We start from the raw sequence: 21,941 nt of genomic DNA on the forward strand, positions 1-21,941 counted from the left end.
TCACAGTGAAATATGGAACACTTTAGGTCCATGTACCAACTGGCTAAATTCCTCTATCATTTGATTACATAAGAGGCTGCTACTGTAATAGAAAATGCTTTGAATTTGGCATCAAAAAACTTAGGTCTCAATCTTGGTTACATTTCTTATCCCTTATTGGACTTTGGCCAGGTTATTTCAGTACAAAAGAGGCTCCGTTTTCATGGCTGTTTATAAAATAATGGTGAGGGAGGGGAAACTAAATGATCTCTAAGGCCTCTTCTAGTTCTGATTCACAGAATCATATTGTCAGACACATTGCTGAGGTCTATTATTTCGGCTGATCGTAAGATTCTAGAATTAGAGCTGGGGGTAGGGGCAGAAATTGATCTTAGAACTTCATCTAAGTTAATTCCATAATTTAACATAAGAAAAAATAGGAACCTAAAAGAATTATGTGACATTTTCACAAGTTCACACAGAAAGGGAGAGAGCTGAGCTTTGAACCTAGAATATCTTGTCACTTTCCATTTGGTATTATACCTACTACATGGTAGCCACATAAATATCTCCTCCCTTTTCTTCCTTCCTTCCTTCCTTCTTTTCTTCCTTCTTTCCTTCCTTCCTTCCCTCCTTCCTTCCTCCCTTCCTCCCTCTCTTCCTCCTTTCCTCTATCCCTTCCCTCCTTTCTTCCTTCCCTTCCTCCCTCTCTTCTTTTCCTTTCTTCCTTTCTTTCCTTCTTTCTTTCCCTTCTTCATTCCTTCCTATTCTACCAAACTGCCTTTCAATCTTATGATCCAGCAAGCTTAAAGGAATCATAAAAAGAGAAGCTATCACGGATATCACCTCTATTTTCAAGCAGAGCTGGAGAGCTGAGCCATCCAGTGATCATTGATATAGCTTTTCCTGGGAACTTCTAATAAAAAGTGCCACACTATCACACCTACCAGTCACCCACATATATGAGATAGCCAATCCAGATGCACAGTACTGATAATCACAAAGAATTCAGTCATTCATGCATGTATTCAGGCAGTCAGTCACAAACATATGCTTGTTTGTGCAGAGGCAAAGATTTTATATTCCTATCACATTGTAAAATATATCCCTGCAAGATTAGGTCAAATCAGAGATACAAACAAACCAATATGTAGTATTCTAGAGGTTCCTCTTTTTTAGACACCCCCTTTCCCTGTGAATTACAAAAATCGCTAATACTTATATAAAGTTTACTGTGTACTAGGAACTATGCTAAGAACTTTATAAATTTTATCTCATTTGATTCTAACATTAATCCTGCAAGTTTAGGTGCTATTAAATATACCCCCAATTTACAGATGAGGAAACTGAGATAAACAGGACCAAGTGACTAGCACAAAACTAGTAAGAATCTGAGGCTGGATTTGAACTTAGGGTTTCCTAATTCCAGACCCACCAAACTACCATGAAACAGACAAAGGACTATCCCTCTCACCCACAGTTCTTACTTTTGAGTTAGTGGGATAGTCGTTTTGGTGAAATGAAGGTGGAGGACACACATAATTTAAAAAGGCAATCGATGAGAGCAGAGGTGCATCAATCCTTTGCCCCTCTATTCTTATGAAGAATATTTATTTCTCTTTTCTGTTTTCTTCTGTCTCCTAATTTTTTATCTCTCTTCTTTTTCTTTTTCCCCTTTTCAATCTCACTCTACTTTTTTCTTTAAATTCAGCCCATATCACCTTGCCCTTAAATCACAAGTACACACATACAACCAGTCCTCACCTCAATTTATCCAGAAGAGACTGCCTGCCCAACCACGAGAAAGAGAAGCATCTTGAGTAGTCACAGAATCATACAGGTGTACAATTGATGAGGTCAAAGGCAATGAGGGCAGAGTTGTTAGTCTGATCTTCTCATGGACCAATTAACATTTGTTGTTCCATTCCATAGATTATAACCCAAGTCACCTCACAAATGCATGCTTCTGGTTATAAGAGGGAATCAATTGAAAAAATGTGAATGGAATATTGTCAACCAAACCCCACTGGGGAGAAAACCTATTTAATAATCATACTAATAACTGAATTCATCAAGTGTTTATTAAATGTCTAATAATAACCATTCTTATTACATATGAATATATATATGATATATGATCACATTTGTCTTCTGCATGGAAAATAGCCCCCAGTACATATATTCATAATAGAAACTACTGTGAACGGCTCCACAAAGCTGTATTACAAGTATTACCCTCATTTAAGAAATGAAGAAGTTGAATATCACAGATATTAGGTGAATTTTTTAAGATCATAGAGAACTAAGTAATGAGTCATGATGCTAACCATCGCTCTTATTCCAATTCTAGCCCTCTTTCCATTATACTATGTTGACTTTCACATTTATCAAATTAGAATCAAGGAACATTTGCTTAAGTACCTACTATGTGCCAGGTATCATGCTGAGGATAAAAGAGACAAAAAAGCAATAGTCCCACGTTTCAAGGGGTTTAAAGTCTCCGGAAGAATAATACCTGTACTCAATAAAACAGAACACAAGATAAAAAATGAAGGGCCAGAGAAGAAGATAAAATATTCTAGGGATATTTGATCCAACAGAATACACTAATAACAGCTGGATAGAGGATAAAAGAGAGAAAATCAGAATAGGCTGCATGGTATAGCTGAGTTAACCCTCGAAGGAAGAGAAACATCTCAAAAGGAAGAGATGGGGAGAGAAAGGTGACTTCATGTACTTATAAATTCCACTGAACATTGAGTCACATCTACATTGACTGACCTATCCTGACCTATCTTACAGAACTATTTGGGCAGCTCACTGTGATCATGTAGATAAATTACCATACTAATGAGTCTAAAAGGGTCAGCTATTATTATTCTGGGCATATGAGGTAGTCTGTGAAAATGCCCAAAGGTGGAAAACAATGCTTTGAGTTTGTGAAATCTTGTGTCATGAGGTCTCTGATTCATTAATTTATTTAATTACCTCTACTAGAACTAGAATGCTAAATGAATGAACTCAGGCAATAAACATCTAATTAGCACCTACTATGTGCCAAGTGGGTGGCAGAGGGGGCAGAGCACCAGACCTGGACTCAGGAAGACCTAAGTTTTAAATTTAAAATTTGGCCTCGGACACTTCCCAGCTGTGTGACCCTGAGCAAGTCACTTTACCCTATCTGTCTCCATTTCCTCATCTTTTAAACGATCTGTAGAAGGAAATGGCAAAGGATTCCTGCGTCTTTGCCAAGAAAAATCCAGATGGGATCATGGAGAGTCATCCAAACTGGAAACAATCAAATAATAAAATGTGCCAGTCACCGTGCTGAGGATAATGAGTGTATGAAGGTGAGTGGGTTGTAGAAGGCTAAAAATGTCATAACTCACAGATAGATTACAGAAGACATTCAATGGCCACTTTCATGCAATTCGGAATTCAGTCCCTAACTTGGTAGTCTTATCTAAAAGTAGAGCATCATCATTAGTAGTAAAGAGAAAATTATAGGACTGGTTTTTAACCCCAGGAGTCAGCTTTACAAGACTCCAAAGCTTATCAGCAGACCAATTTTTGAAGAAAAACTTAGTTGTCAGAGAGAGAAGGCAAGCCTTGTAGGAGTAAGAAGGAGGGGAAGAGATGGGAATCATAGATCCCAGGTTACTGAAGACTGCTTGGGGAGACCACAGCCAGGAGTGGATTGGTTGCACCAAGTGGGGCATGAAGGGGTGACCTTGGGGTGTAGACGGCAATCTCTTACAAAGAGAATACACTACTGGGCAAATTTGTATTTTTAATTAATTATTCTTATTAAGTGTTAAACTCAATGGTTTCAACACTACTAAAAGAGTTACAGATTCCCCCAAAATTTCCATATATATTGAGAGATGTCCCCTCTCTCCCAGGTAGGGTTCTGAATTGGGTAGTTTGGGATTCTAATATTTTTATGAAAACAAGCATGTGCCTGCTCAGTTAAGGTCTGAAAGAAATCTGCCAACAGACCTAAAATTTTAAAATATAGTCAGTTTTTTCTTTTCATGTATCTCAAGAGACTTCCTTGAGAGCCTGAACCTATGAAGGAACACATGGCAGATGGATGCTAAGGTTTTCTTCCTAGTTGTGCCAAGGGCAACAGAAAGATTGGGTGATGGCCAGCAAGGTGACTTTGGTAAACCGACATTGAGCTAATACTAATTTTGCAAGGGAAATAGAAACTTTTTTAGAGCCTATTTTTGGAAACTGTTTACAGAGTATCCAAATAATTCTCACAAACATCAGGACAAGAAGTAACCAGGTAAATTTAGTGTACCAATTATACCTTATGGCTAAGGATAATATTTCTGTCTCTGATTTATAAAATAAGGATTAATTGAAGTATGCTACAAGGAGACCACATGGAACACTATTAAGAGGTTCAGAACTCCAATTGGGAAGATTAGATTGTAATCCTGACCCTGCATGATCCCAGTCATTTCATTTCTCAAAGCTCAATTCCCTTATATGAAATACAGCAGTTTTTTCTAACCACAAACCAATGTTCCTTCACAAAGTGAAAATTTCCATTATTTTTGCATCTTTTACATTATACTTAATACATTAAGTATGTAATTATTTACCTATTTATACATATACATAATTATACTAAATATTATGTACATACACATAATTACATTAAATATCAATAAATATTTGAATACAAAAATCAGAATGCTAATTGATTCCTAGGGCCCTATCCATAGTCTGCTGAAAATGGCTTAAAAACTAAAAAAGAAGCAGACTGTGTTTATTTGCATAGGCATGTATACTCTAAACGAATGAGCAGAGGGATTGATTGAAACAGGAAATCTCTGGCTTTTCTTTTGTTAAAACTCCAGGCTCCTTATAGCTAGCCCCCTTCTCCTATCCAGAGTATACTCAACACCACCCCCACAACCCTGATGGAGAGGAAGTAACTCTAGATAAAGCCTTTCAAAACTTTCCCCTTTCCCCTGAAAGCCAGTAAAAAGACTCCATATGAGAACATAACTCATTCCATAAACATAGACCACTGTGGCTTTCAGTGCTTCCTTCCTCTCTTGACATTCAATCCCTTTTGAGAGTCCAACTCAACCTACTCGGGCATTCAGCTGTGGATGTCTGTAGCAAGCCAACAAAACACAAGAACTCTAAACAATTGATACCCTTTGTGAAATTTAAACACCCCTGCAATGGCTTCAGGGTTATGTTGGCCAAGTTTTTATTCAAAAGGATTTTTTCCTAACCTTTGTTGGAATGATTTTTACTTTATACAGACTACCATCCATATCTTTTGAGGACTTACTATCCCAGCAATAAGTTTATTCTCATGTAGAATGCAGAAAATCAGATTTTCTTTCTGAAACAGGAAATAGTACCTAAGGTGGTCAGGGAATCTTAGATTTTGAGATAAGACACTTGGAGATCATTAAGTCTACTCACCCCTTCTCATTTTAGAGATGAAACTGAGAGAGGTTTAAATAATATGTTCTGGGTCTTACAATTAATGTTAATTAGTTGTTAATGCTAATTAAGTTGTTGGTGCTAATTAAGACAACTAAGACTGGGTTTGAACTCAGATCTCCCTGACTCCAGGCCCAACATAATATGCAGTATACCATCTGGTTGGTACATGATATATAGATCTATCTAGGTAGGTAGGTAGATAAGTAGATAGGTAGATAGATAGACAGACAGACAGACAGATGTCTATCTAGATACATAGATAGATATGTAGCTATATCTATCTAGATACAGATATATTTGTAGATATATCTATGTACCTAGATAAATGTGTAGATATTATCTATCTAGATAATATAGATATAAAGATACATCTATCTAGATACATAGATACCTAGTTACATAGATATAGATAGCTATATCTGTAGATATATCTATCTAGGTACATAGATATGTTGATATCTATCTAGATACATAAATAAGTAGATATGTAGATCTAGCTATCTATCAATTAAATGTTTCCTTGATTGCCAAAGGAAAAGGAGTCATCAATTCCCCCAGAATCCCTACTTTTTGACCATATCGTCTCCCCAGGAAAGCCTTTCAAGATGGTATCCTAGGACCTAGGGCAGATAGAAACCTTCAAGATCATTTAGTCTTGTCTTAATTTATAGGAGAAAAAACAATCCCCTAAAAAGATGTGAGATTCAGAAAAAGTAGGAGTGTTTTGGACAAAAACAAAAGTAGAAAATAGTAAAACTGGGGTTTGACAATAGAACCTCCAATTCCTCATCCAATGATTCAGCCATTAAAGCCATTAAAGGCATTGTTATCAGTAGCAGGGCTGTACATGGGGAGGGTTCAGACCTTGAGTCTGGAAGACTCATCTCCCTGATTTAAAATCTGGCCTCAGACAATTCTTAGCTGTATGATTCTGGACAAATCATTAAATCCAGTTTGTTTTAGGTGCCTCATCTGTAAAATGAGCCGGAGAAGAAAATTGCAATATTTCGACCAAGAAAACCCAAAGTCATGGAGTCAGATAAGACTAAGCCAACTAGACAACTACAACAAAGAGATAACTGCCATCTTTTAGCCTTCTTTGGACTCTTAATTCACCAAAAATATTGAAAACAGAAGCTGCAGATAAGTATAACTGCTATTATTTTTCTGGATCACCCTGACCTGCCTATTTGTTCCCTGTTCCCTTGAAACAAAAAAAGTTAATTTATCTTCTTTTCTTATTTTATGGAATAACAAGCTAAATGTCATTTTCACATTAATTGGAAATTGTATCAGACTTCAGTTTTCAGGAATTTCTGATGAAGAAACTCCCTCTAGCAACGCTGAGACACAACTGCTTTGCTATTTAGAGTTGAAAAGAGTTGCTCTGCATATTGATTATTGAAAGTGGTTTGCCTCAGGATCATGCCAATAGTAAATTAGGGATGGAGCTTGAACTCCTGTTTTTCTTACAATAAGAACAACAATCTAGACTCTCTATTCATTAAATCTCTCTTTTTTTCTTTTCTTTTTTTAAATGAAAACCCTGTGTTGGACTCGTATTCCTACTAAATTCAAATATGTTCAGCACTGGGCTTAATAACTAGAGACAGTCCTATCGTTTCTGGGGGCAATATGACATATTACAGAGGTCAGCAAAACTCTGGGTCATAAGAATCTTACCAGAGGGAAAGCTTGCATGGCCCAAGAAGGCTTCTTTAGATTTGTTACTAGGTCAGATGAGAATGAGAAACTGTGGAGTGGTAAATTTAGGAAGTCCTTAGAAAGGAGTGTCAGGGCAGATGGCAAGCTTTATCTGTTCTTTTATTTTAGTAATGGTGCTAATTAATATTATCCCTTCCTCGATGCCCAGATCTCATATTTATTTCCAATGTTCACTTTTGGTCATAGCTTATTTAATCATTATGATTTTTACCAGTGTCCAGAACAGTATTCTTGCAGAAAGGCACTTAATATATTGCTATTTGATATAGTAATTAACATATAATTATAATATATTGTTTATTTTTGCTGCTAGTAAAATATCTATCATTGACCTTCATTAATGTTTCTGATCATTATGCTTAGCAGAATGGCTATGGTTGAATGAAATTATTTTCAGTTATAATTCCGAATTTGGCCCAATAGAACATAAGCTCCTTTGGGTGAGGGACAGCTTTATTTTTATATTTTGTTCTTCTTCAGTTGTTCAGTCATGTCTGACTCTGTGACCCAGATCATGGGATTTTCTTGGCAAAGATACTGAGGAGATAAGTGAGTTAGTAAGTGAACTCAGATAATCTGATTCCAGGCCTAGTTCTCTAACCACTGAACCATCTGGCTGTCTCTATTTTCTTAGTTTTTACCTAGCACATAATAAGTATTTATGGAACTGAAGTGAATTGAACTGAATTTGAATTAATTTGAAGTCAGAGAAGTCTGGAGTCACTTTGGGAGCTCAGATGTACTTATGGGGAAGACAGCACTTCACGTCTGATGATATATTATATTTTTATTCTTCCACCTATTCAAAATTAGTTTGTACTAGTATTACAGGCATATTTCTTGTCCAGTCTTTCATTGCCCCTTGAACCAGTCACTTGTGTACTTCTCTCCATTAAAGTAAATCTCAATAAATCTACCATCTCTTGTCTTCTGCGTCCCTGTGCCAAAACAGGTCAGGGAAACTAAACCTGCTCATTCTCTATATGAAGAAATAAGATGAAAGGAGTTGTGAACATCAAATAAGCTGGTGCACACGGCAGTGTTATGGAGAATCAGTTCACACCTCAGTAGTGCCCTGCAATGTACAAAGCTTTACAATAAACTTAAAGACCATTACCAACAATCAAATAAACATATATAACAAGGAACAAAACTTCCTCCCCAAATTCCTCAGCTTTTAACAAAGCAGAACCAAAATAGTTAGCAAACAAGAGACCCAAAGTAGAGATGTAAGCTATGACCACCATTATTACGTGGTAGAGTAACTGCATCTAATGATAAGCTGAGCCCTGTATCCAAAGAGAAATTCCATTTCTCTCCCTGGCAGATTTCCCACAAGACACACAGAGGCTGGCAGACACAACTAGTAAACACACACACAAGACTGCCTAATTCTTCCAGACAGCATGTAGAAAAACACACAGCAAATAAAGTAAATCAGCTTAGAGAGGATTAGAAGTTCTGGAAACATAATGTTGAGGATAAAGTGGTTTTTGCTGACATCAAAATGATTTAGTTGAAACAATTATGATTCTTAATCATGAAAACTGAGGGCAATGAAATTATTCTGCATAAGAGAGCAAATGATCAGACAAATTTCCATATTCTAATAAATTTCCAATTTTTCATAGAATTTTAATTTGGGGCTTTGGGCGAGTCCCTGTTCGATAATAATTTTGGTTATTGTTGCCAGTTATACTTTTTGTGACTTCATCAGGGATTTTCTTGCTAAAAACACTGAAGTAGTTTGCTATTTCCTTTTCCTACTCATTTTATAGATGAGGAAACTGAGGCAAACATGGTTAAGTGATGTGCCCAAAGTCACATAGACAATGAGTGCCTGAGGTTGGATTTGAATTCAAGTCCTCCTGACTCCAGGTCTAGCATTCTCTCCTAGCTATCCCTAAGTAATGGTGATGGTGGTGCTCCTGCTGCTGCTGCTGATAGCTAACATTCATTCATTCATTCATTTATTTGTTTAGTAGACATTGCTTTATGAATCATGTTAGGAGAGAAAAATCAGAACAAAAGGGAGAAATAAAAAAATGAAAAAAGAAGTGAACAAAACATATGTTGATTTGCTTTCACTCTCCTTAGATCTTTTTTTCTCGATGCAGATGGCATTTTCTGTCCAAAGTCTATCAGGATTGCTTTGGATCCCTGAGCCAGTGAGAAGAACCAAGCCTTTCATAGTTGATCATTGCACATTCTTGCCATTATTGTGTACAATGTATTTCAGGTTCTGCTTGTTTCACTCAGCATCAGTTCGTGTAAACCTTTCCAGGTGTTTGTAAAATTAGCTTGTTCAGCATTTTTTAATACAATAATAATATGCCATAGTTGATCATTACACATTCTTGCTGTTATGTGGACAATTTATTTCAGGTTCTGCTTGTTTCATTCAGCATCAGTTCTTGTAAATCTTTCCAGGCCTTTCTAAAATCAGCTTTCACCTCATTGTGTTTTTGTGAATATTTGTGAATATTTTTAAGGAAAAGCACATTCTTCCCCCCTGACCCTCTAACAATTCCAGTTTCCCTTGTATTCTAAGAAAGAAAAAAGAATTTCTGGGTCTACTCCCAGTCTGCTGTAATGGTGTACAAAATCCCATTCTCTAGTAGCCTGGCAATATTTGATACTCCATTCTATCAATAAACATTTATTAAATAACCACGAAGTACCAGGCAAGGTGCTAAGTAGACTTTTTTAATACTTTTCCTCTCAACCAAGTAAAGCCAGTGTTCTCTGCCTTCTTTCCCCTTTCACAAGGGGGTTCTCTCCAGAATCTTTCTTTTTTGTAATCATTAAAGTGTGAATTTCATAGCAAATAATGTGCTAGATTTGGAGGTCAGAGTTGGTCTGGTTTGGATTCTGACTCTTACATTTATTTACTGGGTGACCTGAACAAGTAAATAAATAATTACCTGAAATCTCAATCGTCACATCTATGAAATGGTGACAATACCTGTGGGACATACCTAACTGAATTGTTGTAAGGATCAAATGATATAAGTAGGATACTTTGCAAACTGTTAAAGTTTTATAGATAGACAAATATACTGTCTACAGATCTGTGTGTGTATACGTACTTATATACAGATATGCATTACATGATACATGCTTATATACATTTGATTTCATATAAATAATTTCATAATTATACATGATAATGATCTCAACTTTGCTCCTATAAATCTAATTATGGTCATGAAATTAATGCTGCATATCTAATACCACTCAAAGTGTGTATTTGGTCACAACAAAAGGAGAAACCATGGAGGACAACTTAGTGAGCCCAGACTTAGGATACTGAACTCTGGTAGATCTAAACAAGGCAGCATGCCATCAATCTTCAAGCATCTTGGTGTAAAGGAAAAAGCACAAGATTTCAAGTCAGGAAAGACCTGAGGTTCAAATCTTGTGAACTAAAGATTGAGAGTCTTTAATTTATTTGGTTTATTTTGTGGTAAAAAAAAAAAAAGGCAAGGGATAAAGGAAAATCAGCAGTCATCCAGAAATTGCAAATATCATTTTCTAAAAAAGGATGCTGATTAGAGATAGAACTTAAAAAAAAATCTCCTTAACTGTTTGTGGACTTTTTTTCTTTTAAAAGTATAAAGCTAAAGGAACTGAAGCCATTACATTAAATTCTATTGTAGACCACTTCTCTGATTGGCCAGTTATTCCTGATATTCTATTTTAAGAGCATAGGGTAGCCATCTTCACTCCTTCACTTTGGCCCTGTTTTCCCTTTTAGACTCTTCCTATTTATTTGTTCTTGACCATTTTTCATTATCCTCCGTACCCTTGAAAATGTCTCCACCTTATTAAGGATATTTTCTCTGTTTTCCCCATTTCGCTGAATAACTTTTTCTTGGTTTCTCCATCTATAAAACATTCAAAGCTAGAGCTGGCAATCTTTACAGCAAAGATCACAATTTGCATTTGGAGAAATGACTGTATATTAGGGTGGGGGATTATGTGAAGAAAAGGATGTTGTCCCATAGAGACCATTAAAGTCCCTAATATGAGGTTGCTAAAAGATCTCATACTCCTACCCTACCTGAGAACTTTCTATTTTAATTAAATATTCTTGGTGACCACATGCTGATCTTTAGTGTTTCTTTGCTGTTACACGATTATATGTGCTACCAGCATCCTTAAAATTCAGCAGCCTGGACAAAGCCTTGGTCATATTCTCCTAATTAAGGCTCTGTTAACATTCTCAGTGCTTTCCAAACAGGATTTGCCTACCTTGCCTCTCTCCTTGCTCTTTTCCAACATTAGCCTTTCACTCTCCTACCTTTAAACATTTGCTCTGACTGTCCAAGTTTAACTCTCCCTCTTCACTTCTTCCTCCTAGAGTCTCAAACTTGCTTTAAGTCTCAGCTAAAAATCTCAATTTCTCTTAGGATCCTTTCCTGATTCTCTGAGACCCTCCACAATTTATTCTGATTACAACTTGTTTGCTTATATTTGTTTGCATGTTCTTTCCTCTTTAGATTGTGCCCTTTGAGAGAAGAGTCTGTTTTTTGCTTGTCTTTGTATCCCTAGTGTTTAGCACAATGCCTGGCACATAACAAATATTGAATAATGATACTTGACTTACTGACAAACACATCAAATTCGTAACTTTCCATTGGTGGGGGTCTTGATGTTGGTAGACTATGTATGTACAAGCACAGGGCAGGCATCATGCTCTTAGAAATGATTTGCAAGTTTTAGTCCCTGAGTTGACTATTAAGGAATATCTCATGGGAGTGATGCACACAGCCTGAGCTGACTAATTTGCAGAAATGCATCAGTCTTAGGAAACTACCAAAAGCAGCATAAACACAAGGAAGTAACCATTGAATACCTATTAACATTTATGCATTTTCCTTTGAATACATTCTCATAAAATTCTGGAAACTGTCAGGATTTGTTTTTTAAGTTATGATGAGAATGTTAAAAGAATAAAAGATTGGACTAAACAGTACAGATGCTGAAAAAATAGAACTGTGTCCTTTACCCCTGACCTAATGTTCTTCTGACTTAATACTTTAGGGAACACAGACACTAGACATAGATTTTTTGAATCCATGGAAAAGAAAATTCTTTGAGAGAAGATTCTTTTTCTTTATTTTTGTAGCAAAAATAAACAAAATGTATCCCCAAAAAGTAGAAGACTATATCAGTCTTTAATTTATTTGGTTTGCAATAAAAATAAAGGAAAAAAAGGAAATCGATACTCTTCCAGAAATTATGCTTATCATTTTTAAAAGGATTTTGATTTATACACACAACACACACACACACACACACACACACACACACACACACACACACACAGTTAGATGTATAAAGTTAAAGGAACTAAACCCTTATGTTAAATTCTGTTGTAGACCACTTCTCTGATTGGTCAGCTCCTCCCTGAAATTCTATTTTAATACCAAGGAGTAGCCATCTTCACTCCTTCACTTTGCTCCTTTCCCCTCTTAACTCTTCCTTACTTCTTTGTTTGTTCTTGACCATTTCACAGTATCTTTTCTCACCCTTGAAGATGTCTCCACTTTCCTGAGGGTATCTTCTCTTCTGCTTTCCTCACTTCACTTTTCATCTTCCTATCATCTTCCTCCATTAGAATGTAAGCTTCTTGTGGGAAGGAACTAGCTTTCTTAGCACTATGTCCAGTGCTTGCCGACTTGACAAATACACTTGAAACGCTCAAAGGTCATGTTTTGTTTTATTTTTCCTTTTGAATAGTCCCTTACTCTTACTTGAGTTCTGTGGTGAAATGGAGAGATAGTTGGATTTGGAGTCAAAGAATCTCAGATTTAATCCTGACTATAGCACTTACTACCTGTGCAATCTTGGACAAGTCTTATAACTTCTGTCAGCTCCAGTTTGCTCATTAAATGATCTTTGAGATCTCCTCTAGTTCTAAATCTTCTCATTCTATATAGCATTTTATCTGACCTTAAGAACAATGTTCCTTCTAATAGCAGATGGAACTACAGATCTTCACCAATCTCAACCAAAAGGCGATAACATCATTTTGAATACACTAAAGCTAAATAATACAAATAATAATAAAAGCCAAGTAATATAAATAAAAGAGAATTCCTTTGGGGAAGCTAGGTGGTGCAGTGGCTAGAACACCAGCCTTGACATTAGGAGGAGTTCAAATGTAGTCTCAAACACTTAACATTTCCTAGCTGTGTGATCCTGGGCAAGTCACTCAACCCCAAATGCCTCAGCAAAAAAAACAAACAAAAAACCCCCAAACAGAGAGAGAACTAATTCGATTAAACAAGAAAGAAACAATTGGCCTTTAGAAAATTGAGATATATATTATCCAAAAGCGCATGGCTTCCCAAGGACTTTAGGTATTGAAGAAAAGGCCACTGGAGGAAAAACTTAAAGGAGTTGTGATAGGGGAAATTTCACGCCTATATTAGGCTTCTCAAGTTGGAGTTTTTCATTAAAAAAAATCATTTTTGACTACTGCATTTTGATGTTACTGAATTTCTTTATAATCTTATGAATATTATTTAAGCAATTAAAAACATTCTGAGAAGTGGTCAATAGGTTTCCCCAGAATGGCTCATAGGTTTAGGACACAAACTAGTGTGAAAAATTCCTTAGTTAGATTATTTCTAAATTTCCATTAAATTCTCTATTTCTATTTGCAAGTACCTGGGATAGATCATCTTTCACTTGTTGAATAGATTTTCCTTTTTCACTCCAATGGAACAACAAATAGTAAAGAATGAATGAGAAAAATATTTGTATTGAAGCACTTTGTAAACCTTAAAACTCCATAAAACTCACAGGTTATTATTGTTGGTTATTATGGATGCATAGACATCTACAACTAGCTTTTCATAGTAAGTATTTAGCCAGCAAAGTTAAGTCACAGCCTAGCTAAGGAAAAGCAATAGCAGCACTAATAAGTACACTTCGATTCTAGCACATGTGTAAAAGGTAACACTTTTGGGAAAGGGCTATAGCTCCTGTTCAATCAAAGGACCAATATTCAAATATTGTCTCTGATCCTACTACCTATATCATTTTATCCTTGTTTTCTCATCTATTAAATGAGAAGAATGAACTTAATGATCCCTGAATTTATTCAAGCTCTAGAGCTATACTATTAAAAAGTGAAAAGGTACAAAATTTGATTGTTGAATCTATACTCTAGAGATGTTATTTAAAAGGAAGAAAATGACCTACCTTTACAAAAATATCCAGAGGAGATTTGAAGAAAATTATTATAGACTATAAAACTATATAAAAATAAAGTGAAAAAGCAGCAGCTTGGTAACATAGGGGCTGCTAGCGTGCCTGACTTGAGAGGCAAGAAAACCCGAGTTCAAATCTTGTACCTGATATTTAATTGTGTAACCCTGGACAGGTCAATTTTTCTTAGTCTCAGTTTCTTCATTGTATAAAGGACATAGCCTCTACCTTCCCTAATGAGATAGATAGCAAATGTCGAGTTTGTTGGGGGGGAGACCATTTTTCTTTACTATATGCTGTCCCTGTAGAAGCTTTAAAATCAGAGGCTTTTCACCCTCTTACCACTTGATCCATTAATTTCCATGTTCCAAATATATATACATATATATGTATATATAGAGATAGATAAATAGATATAGATAAATGTGTGTGTGTAAGACACAAACACACACACACACACACACACACACACACACACACACGACAGTTCCCTTAGCTACACATAAAGCTGCAGGTGAAGAATAATTTGACAATGTACTCAGTTTGTGCCTGGAGTCAAAAGAAGCAGTTATTGTATTTCATGGCTTGTTTCACTATACTTCATATTAATAAAGCTACCCACCTGCACAGCAACTTGGGAATTATCCTGTAGATAAAAAGTCCTGGTCCTCAAAGTGAGCTGTCATTGATCCCCCACCCCATAATAGGTTCCAACATAGCTCAGCTGAAGCACTGAGTGATTTTATGATGATAAAATTCAGAAATGAAGAATAAAGCTTTGTTGAATTACATCAAAAATATCCTGGCCAAAGATATATGGCTAACACATGCATAGTGTTGGCTTCAAGTAGACATATTCAAATGTGTCAAACATTCAAAAAGTAGAAACTTTCTAGTTTTAGAATTTAGCATTCTGATAATAATTTAAAAAAGAAAAAGCTAGGTCAAAAAAAAAAAAGAAACATTTCTACTCATCTGAAAATAGCTTAAAATGCCTCTAACAATTCTAACAGCATAGAAGTTGATATACAAGAGCTGCCAACATTCCCTAATTTGACTCATGGACTTAACTGCCATGTCAACTCAACTTGGTTTTAAGAAAAGAAAGAAGCCATCTAAAAGTACCATTTAATCCACTGGCATGAATCTTGTAAGCTCCACATACAATGGAGCAGTAGTCAAAGAATATCATGGTGGGTGAAACATTTTAAAGAGTTTACTACAGACCTACCTTAGGCTAAGGGTTAGCAGTTGCTCCTTCGATTTCAGCAGGTCCCCTACTTTAAAACTAGCACAGCCCAAGAAGCTCCGCTACAAGAGAAAAAAGACACAGAAAGAAAGGAGAGAGAGAGAGAGAGAGAGAGAGAGAGAGAGAGAGAGAGAGAAAGAGAGAGAGAGAGAGGGAGAGGGAGGGGGAGAGAGAGAGAACACACATATTATTAATTTTCAGACATTTTTTTGAGCCACAATTTGGAAGCAAACAAGAAACATCACTTTGGAGCCTGACTGACTGACTTGATCTATTATCCTGCCAAATGCATTCATAGATCACAGGCACACTTATTGACTATACTGTTAAGCTCAATTTGGGGTGGCAGGAATGTATCTTTTTCATTAGAAACAAATAGATGAACAACCTGTGGGATGGAGTTCGAGAAAATGCCCAGCCTCCAAAAACTTTTAATTTCTTCTTCCCCTAATTTGAGAACTAGGGGGAAAAAGTAGGGAACTTTGAGTTTTTACCAATCCACTGTTCCTTCTCGCTATGAGGATTCCTCAAAATTCTGCCAGCAGCTGCAGCAGCAGCAACAGTAATGGCTTTGCACTCCAGTGAGGGACCAGTTGGTGAGTTGGAGTTATTTTTATGTAGGACTCTGCAAGTTATAAATAGAAACGTTCTATCCTCTCCCCCACCCCCCATTTATAGTAATGTTGTTAAGCATTCATTTCCTTTGTTATTTCTATACTATCATGGAACAATTTCATTCCAACACAAATAAAAAGAATTCTGCTCATCCAAATGCATTTTGTACAATTGCTGTTTTGACCTGTCATAATACACAGCGACTATCTACTGCTATTAGCTTCCACAGTGCTCCCCTCATAATGCAAAGAATAAATCTCTAAATTGTTTTTTCTTCAGAAGAAAACCTTTCATCTTCCTTTAATATCCTGCTTACCTTGGAACCTCCATTCACATTATTAAGGTATATAATAAAAAGTTTCTCATTCTCTTATCAAGGTTAAAGTATAACAAGAAAACTCCAATCTGCTGTATTACTTATTTCATTATTATCTTCCATCTTCCAACACATTACAAGGGGTCGATGCTGTCTTTTCAACACAATTCTTTCTCAGCTGTTTCCTCCCTGGATGGACTTGTGTAGGGGAATGGACTTTAGGAGACCTATTAGGCTCTTTTAGATGATGGAAGACAATTATCAACAGAAAAGTTTACTATCATTCAGGGAATCTGATGAGTAAGATGAAAAGGAATAAACTAACATGGAAGATCTTGTTGGCGAGGCATTAACATTCGCCAAGAAGTTGACACATTGAGGAGCAAGTATTAGGAAGTCAGAACAGAGAGTGGAAGAAAATAAGACACTTGTAATTGGAAGAAAAATTGGGTCAATTAGCTGTTGAAAATTGACCTAAGGGAGAAAGAAGTAAAAAGGTGATCTGCCTCGCCAAGCTTATATTATGTGACAACCTTTTACTGATCTGATGTTCCAAACACTAGAATAGCCTTTCCATTCCCTCTTTGCAATTTGTCTTCTCCTGGGTCTGAATTTACTCATGTTTTCCTTTATGGCTGGGATATTCCTTAAACATCACTTACTCTATGATTTTGCTTCCCGATCTTTCCCCCTTCCAGGAGAAAGTTAGCTTTCCCTGTTCAGAGGGTTCATAGAACTTGGCCTGGATGCTTCATTTTTCCTTGCATGATAATTATGTGTTCACTTATTTCCCCACCTCCTTCCTCCATTAGATTTTAAGCTGCACAATAAAAAATGGAAAATATTTAAAACCAGAAAATAGCAGCACAGCTTTGTTTTTCTCATTGCATTGCCCACTGAATTTTGAATAATTTTATCTGTTGTCCTAGCTACATAGCCTTTCCACAGCCATTTAGCTATCCTAGCATCTTATACAAGATACGAAGTCCAGTCTACTCAGAACTGGTTGACACTGAGCTGTTGGGAGAGAATAAATCTTGGCAGCCTGTCTTATCATTTGAGACTCCTATCTTGGATCCCAAAAGAACATAAAATGGGTTGACTTATACGCCAAAGAAAAGTATTGGAGAACCAGAGACCGTATTTGTTACAAAATGAGACAACATTCAAACTGTCCCTTGAAGGTACGGATGGTTGAGAAGCAGCTGAAGAGCATCAATAAATGTTGTCACCAGAATGCAAGCCACTGGCTAATCCAAGCAATAGACAGGCCAGTCTGGAATGTAAGTAATGAGAGACTCCCAGGGTGGGTATTTCCAAAAAGCAGCAGCACGTCAATGTATTCTAAGGCAGCTCTGCAAACAGCAACAGGCACTGAGAACAGGGCAGACTGTAGCCAGATGATGAAGCACAGTCTGAAAAATCTATGCTGGATGAAAGAATGACAACTAGATGGCTTTCTTTCCCACCATAGCTCTCGGTGGGGTTATGATGGGGCATGAAGAGAAACAGAAAGCTTCACATAAACATAATATAACTACTTAAATGGTACTAAGAGTACTCTTTCAAACCAAAGGCAGCATTTTTTGGACTTTTTAAGTTCACAGATACGGAACTGGAGATCTAATTTTACGATAAGAATCTAGTATCTGGATTGATGAATAGATTTTTAACAGATCCATGAATATGGGGGGCTTTTAAAATATTTTGATAGTTGTATTTCAATGCAATTGGTTTCTTTTGTGATCCATTTAAAAAAATAATTTCAAATTACCCTGACATGCGTTCTATCAATAAAAAGATATTAAAATTTTTTTTTTAAAAAGTAAAAAAATAATAATAATTTCATATATTTAAAAAAATATTCTAAGGAGTCCTTGTTCTCACAAGATTGTCAAAGGGATCCATGATACAAATAAAGACATGAACCGCTGTTCTAATTCATTCACCTCATTTTCCAGATAAGGAAATTAAACACCTTAAATATATAGTGACTTGACCAATATTACAATGTGAGATAGTATTTGAACTCCATAGAATATCATAGAATTTGAACCCCAGTCTTTTTTACTGTACTAATGCCATCTCTAAAGTATTGCTTTTGCTGAAAATACAAATGGTGGTCGTAAATTTTTGTTTAATTCTTCCAAATATATGGACTTGAAGGACCTTTCCTTCATCTGTATAATGAGGAGGGAAGAAGAGATTCTAGATGCCGATCTTCAATGAACTCTTTCCTTCTGAATTCTATGATTCTATGTACCTCTGAAAATAGTGTAATTCTGTAAAACCCCGTCTCAACTTAGTTTGTGTGATAAATACAACTGAGAACTGAGTGAAGATATATTTCAATGGCAGTTCAGTGGCAAACTCTATTCCTTTGTATCGTCTATAGTTCTGCTGCCTTTCCAGGGCTCTGAGAATTATCATCTCCTTTTAAGTACTCTGTAGCAGATGAACATTAAATTGCCTGATGCACGATTTCCATCACTCACCTGCCTGGAGAGCAATATCAAGTCTGGGGGAGAAAGACGGGGACAGCTGTCTCATCCCATGACCTCTCTCTGTGAGTAGTGTGCAAATAAAAAATTTATCCAACTGGCCTCATGAAGTGGTTCTGTTAAAGTCAGAAATATTCAGGTTGCTCACTAAGACTGAACTTAACTAGGAGCCAGCCTTTCACGCATGGATAGGACTGTGTTCATTCCCTAAGTTTCTAAATTAGGAATCTTAAAATCCAGCCACAAGATTTGTAGAATTAGAGAAGACTCCTTGGGGAGCCCAGTCTCCTTCACTTTATAAGGGAAAAGAAGACCCAAGAGTTGATGTGATCCCTGAAGTCAGGTACTAATTGTATAAAGATGCCTTTTGTGATTGACCCCATTGTTCATTTTTTCACTACTTCTTAAAATTAGTTTCTATCACTTTGTATTTATTCAGCTGTGTGACTGCTATTCTTCAATAGAATGTAAAGTCCTTGATGGTGTATACATATGTATATATGTGTGTGTGTATACATATGTATATATGTGTGTGTGTGTGTATATAAATACACACACACACATATATATATACTTTATCACATTTTTAAAAATCCTTTTCATTTCATATAGTTCTTGTACATAATAGAAACTTAATAAACATTTATTGAGTTGAATTGAATTTGCTCTAGGTCTCTCAACTAGAATCAAACAGGTATTCAAATCTGGTATTCTAAGGATCACATGTTTTTCCAACACAGCATGGAGCATTTTACATTATATAATGTGTTATTTCATTTACTGTTTGGTGACCTTTAACCTTACAGATATTTTTCCTTGAGAAATATGTTGTCTATTCCCTAATATTTGCATTGACCTTGCCTAAATTTATCAGCTTCCCATTTTTTCTCCAAGTCAACTTTATTTTTTGCAAAATGTTTCAACAGAATTTATGGATGGGAGGAGGGGAGCAGACCTGTTTAGGGAACTCCCAGATGGGGAAACTCCCTTTATTAAGGCAGCCAGGTATATAATCTCTATAGCACTTGCTCAAAGTCAATGAGTAGGTGTCAGAGACAAGATACAGAATATCAGAATATACCTAACCATGAACTCTTTCAGTTAGTCAATCAACAAAAAGACTCCTTGTAAACTAAACAGATCAATAGCTCAACTACCTGGAAATTCTTTACCTACCACCACCTCAGTTATCCAGCTCAGATGATAACCAGGAAACTAGTGAAAAATAGGGAATGGGTTGGCAACGCCAACCTGAGCAACCAAAGAGATGTCATAAAGCATAAGCATGAGCATGAGCATAAAAGCTCAAATGCCTCAGCAAACAGAGAGTTCCCCTTAAGTTTATTTACTGTTGGTGTAGCTACAATGCTAACAAGCATGGTGATCTGATTTCCCAGAAGTCTAAAAAGGTTACAAGGCAGTGTTAAAGTAGGCATGGTAACAATAGATGACAGTGAGAAGGAAGCATAGAAACTAAAATAAACAGTCTTTTGGTGTCACCAGATGGAATAAATATTCTTATATATTTGAATAGATTTTGTGGGAAATCAAGATATCATAGCACAGAATTATAATATTCAAAATAATCACATAATCATAACAATCTGAGTCAGAGAGTTTGAGGAGACCATGGAGGATATCTCATACTACTCATATTTTAATAGAAATCTCTTATGAAGAAGAACTGTAGACTCTCCAATGATAAGGAGCCCAGTATTCCCCAAAGACAATCCATTCCATTTTAGGAGAACTCAAATCATTCATAAGTCTGAAGGAACATTGAGTTGGTCTACCATAATATATGAGCCTATCATACTTAGTTCTTCCCCTTTGTGTTACATAGAAAAAAAACCTAATCCTTCTTCCACATGACAGTCCTTCAGATATTTGAAGGTAAGTATCATGATTACATCCTTCAAATTTTCTCTAAACTTCCCTATTTTCTTCAACCAATCCTCATACAACATTGTCTTCAAATCCCTCATTTGTCTCTGTCTGGACACATTCCAGTTTGACAATGATCCTTCTAGAATGTGGCATTTAGAACACCCTGATTTTATCTAATCAGAAGAGAGTACAATGGGACTAGCACTTTCCTCAATCTGAATCTCCACTACAATAATTTTTTTTTTTTGGTTGCCAAGACATACTGGCAGTTCATATTGAATTTGTGGTCCAAGGCAGTATGAATAGACAGTAGGATATAAGGGGAAAAATTGCCCTCAAAGAACTTGATTGTCCTGAAGATAAGTCTAAATAAAATGTATTTTCATGTAAAAAGAAAGAGATCAGCAATGGAGAGAGAAGTACTAACAATTCAGGCAGAGGGTGGTCTAGAAAGACTTTATTGAAGAGTTGTTGTTCATGGTGAACCTGGAAGGGACGTAGGATTTCTATGAAGTGGAAGTGACAGGAATAGAGCTCTGGCTTTCAAGGATAGGGTTTACAAAGCACAGACATCAAATAGTAAGCAGAAGAGAACCTGGGTAGAAGGTGGAGTGTGTGAGCAGTAGTAAAATACAAGCAGCTTCAGACAAGTTGGCGCCAACATATGAGGAACTTTGGGAGAAGTGGGAGGAGATTCAGATCATTAGATAAGCAAAGAAAAAGGTAGGAGATGTTTGTTTAGAGGAAAGAGTAGATCGACTTGGCTGAAATAAAAGATCTGTAGAGAAGAGAATGGAGAAATGGGTCTATGTAGAGCAAATCAAGGCAGGGATGGAATCTGATCTCTGGGGAAACCTCTCTTTAATCATGTTTCTGGGTTATGATTTTCTGTCCTCAGAGCAGAAGCCTCCTTTTGCTTGGCAGTACAGTCTATTTGTTAGTTCTGGTGCAGTAGAAACATTTCCGGGCT

General features: G+C 36.3%; 1 protein-coding gene across 3 annotated transcripts in view; it reads right to left on the reverse strand.

Annotated features, from left to right (window-relative positions):
- INPP4B (inositol polyphosphate-4-phosphatase type II B) overlaps positions 1-21,941 on the reverse strand; it is a 931,109-nt gene that overhangs the window by 332,404 nt on the left and 576,764 nt on the right. For all 3 annotated transcript variants that reach the window (XM_051965729.1, XM_051965726.1, XM_051965728.1), the window contains one exon: positions 15,635-15,714. In XM_051965729.1, coding sequence (XP_051821689.1) covers positions 15,635-15,714 — 80 coding nt within the window. The remainder of the gene's footprint in view (positions 1-15,634; positions 15,715-21,941) is intronic.

Source organism: Antechinus flavipes, chromosome 6 (genome assembly GCF_016432865.1).
Source record: "Antechinus flavipes isolate AdamAnt ecotype Samford, QLD, Australia chromosome 6, AdamAnt_v2, whole genome shotgun sequence".
In the NCBI taxonomy this organism is placed as follows: Eukaryota; Metazoa; Chordata; class Mammalia; order Dasyuromorphia; family Dasyuridae; genus Antechinus; species Antechinus flavipes.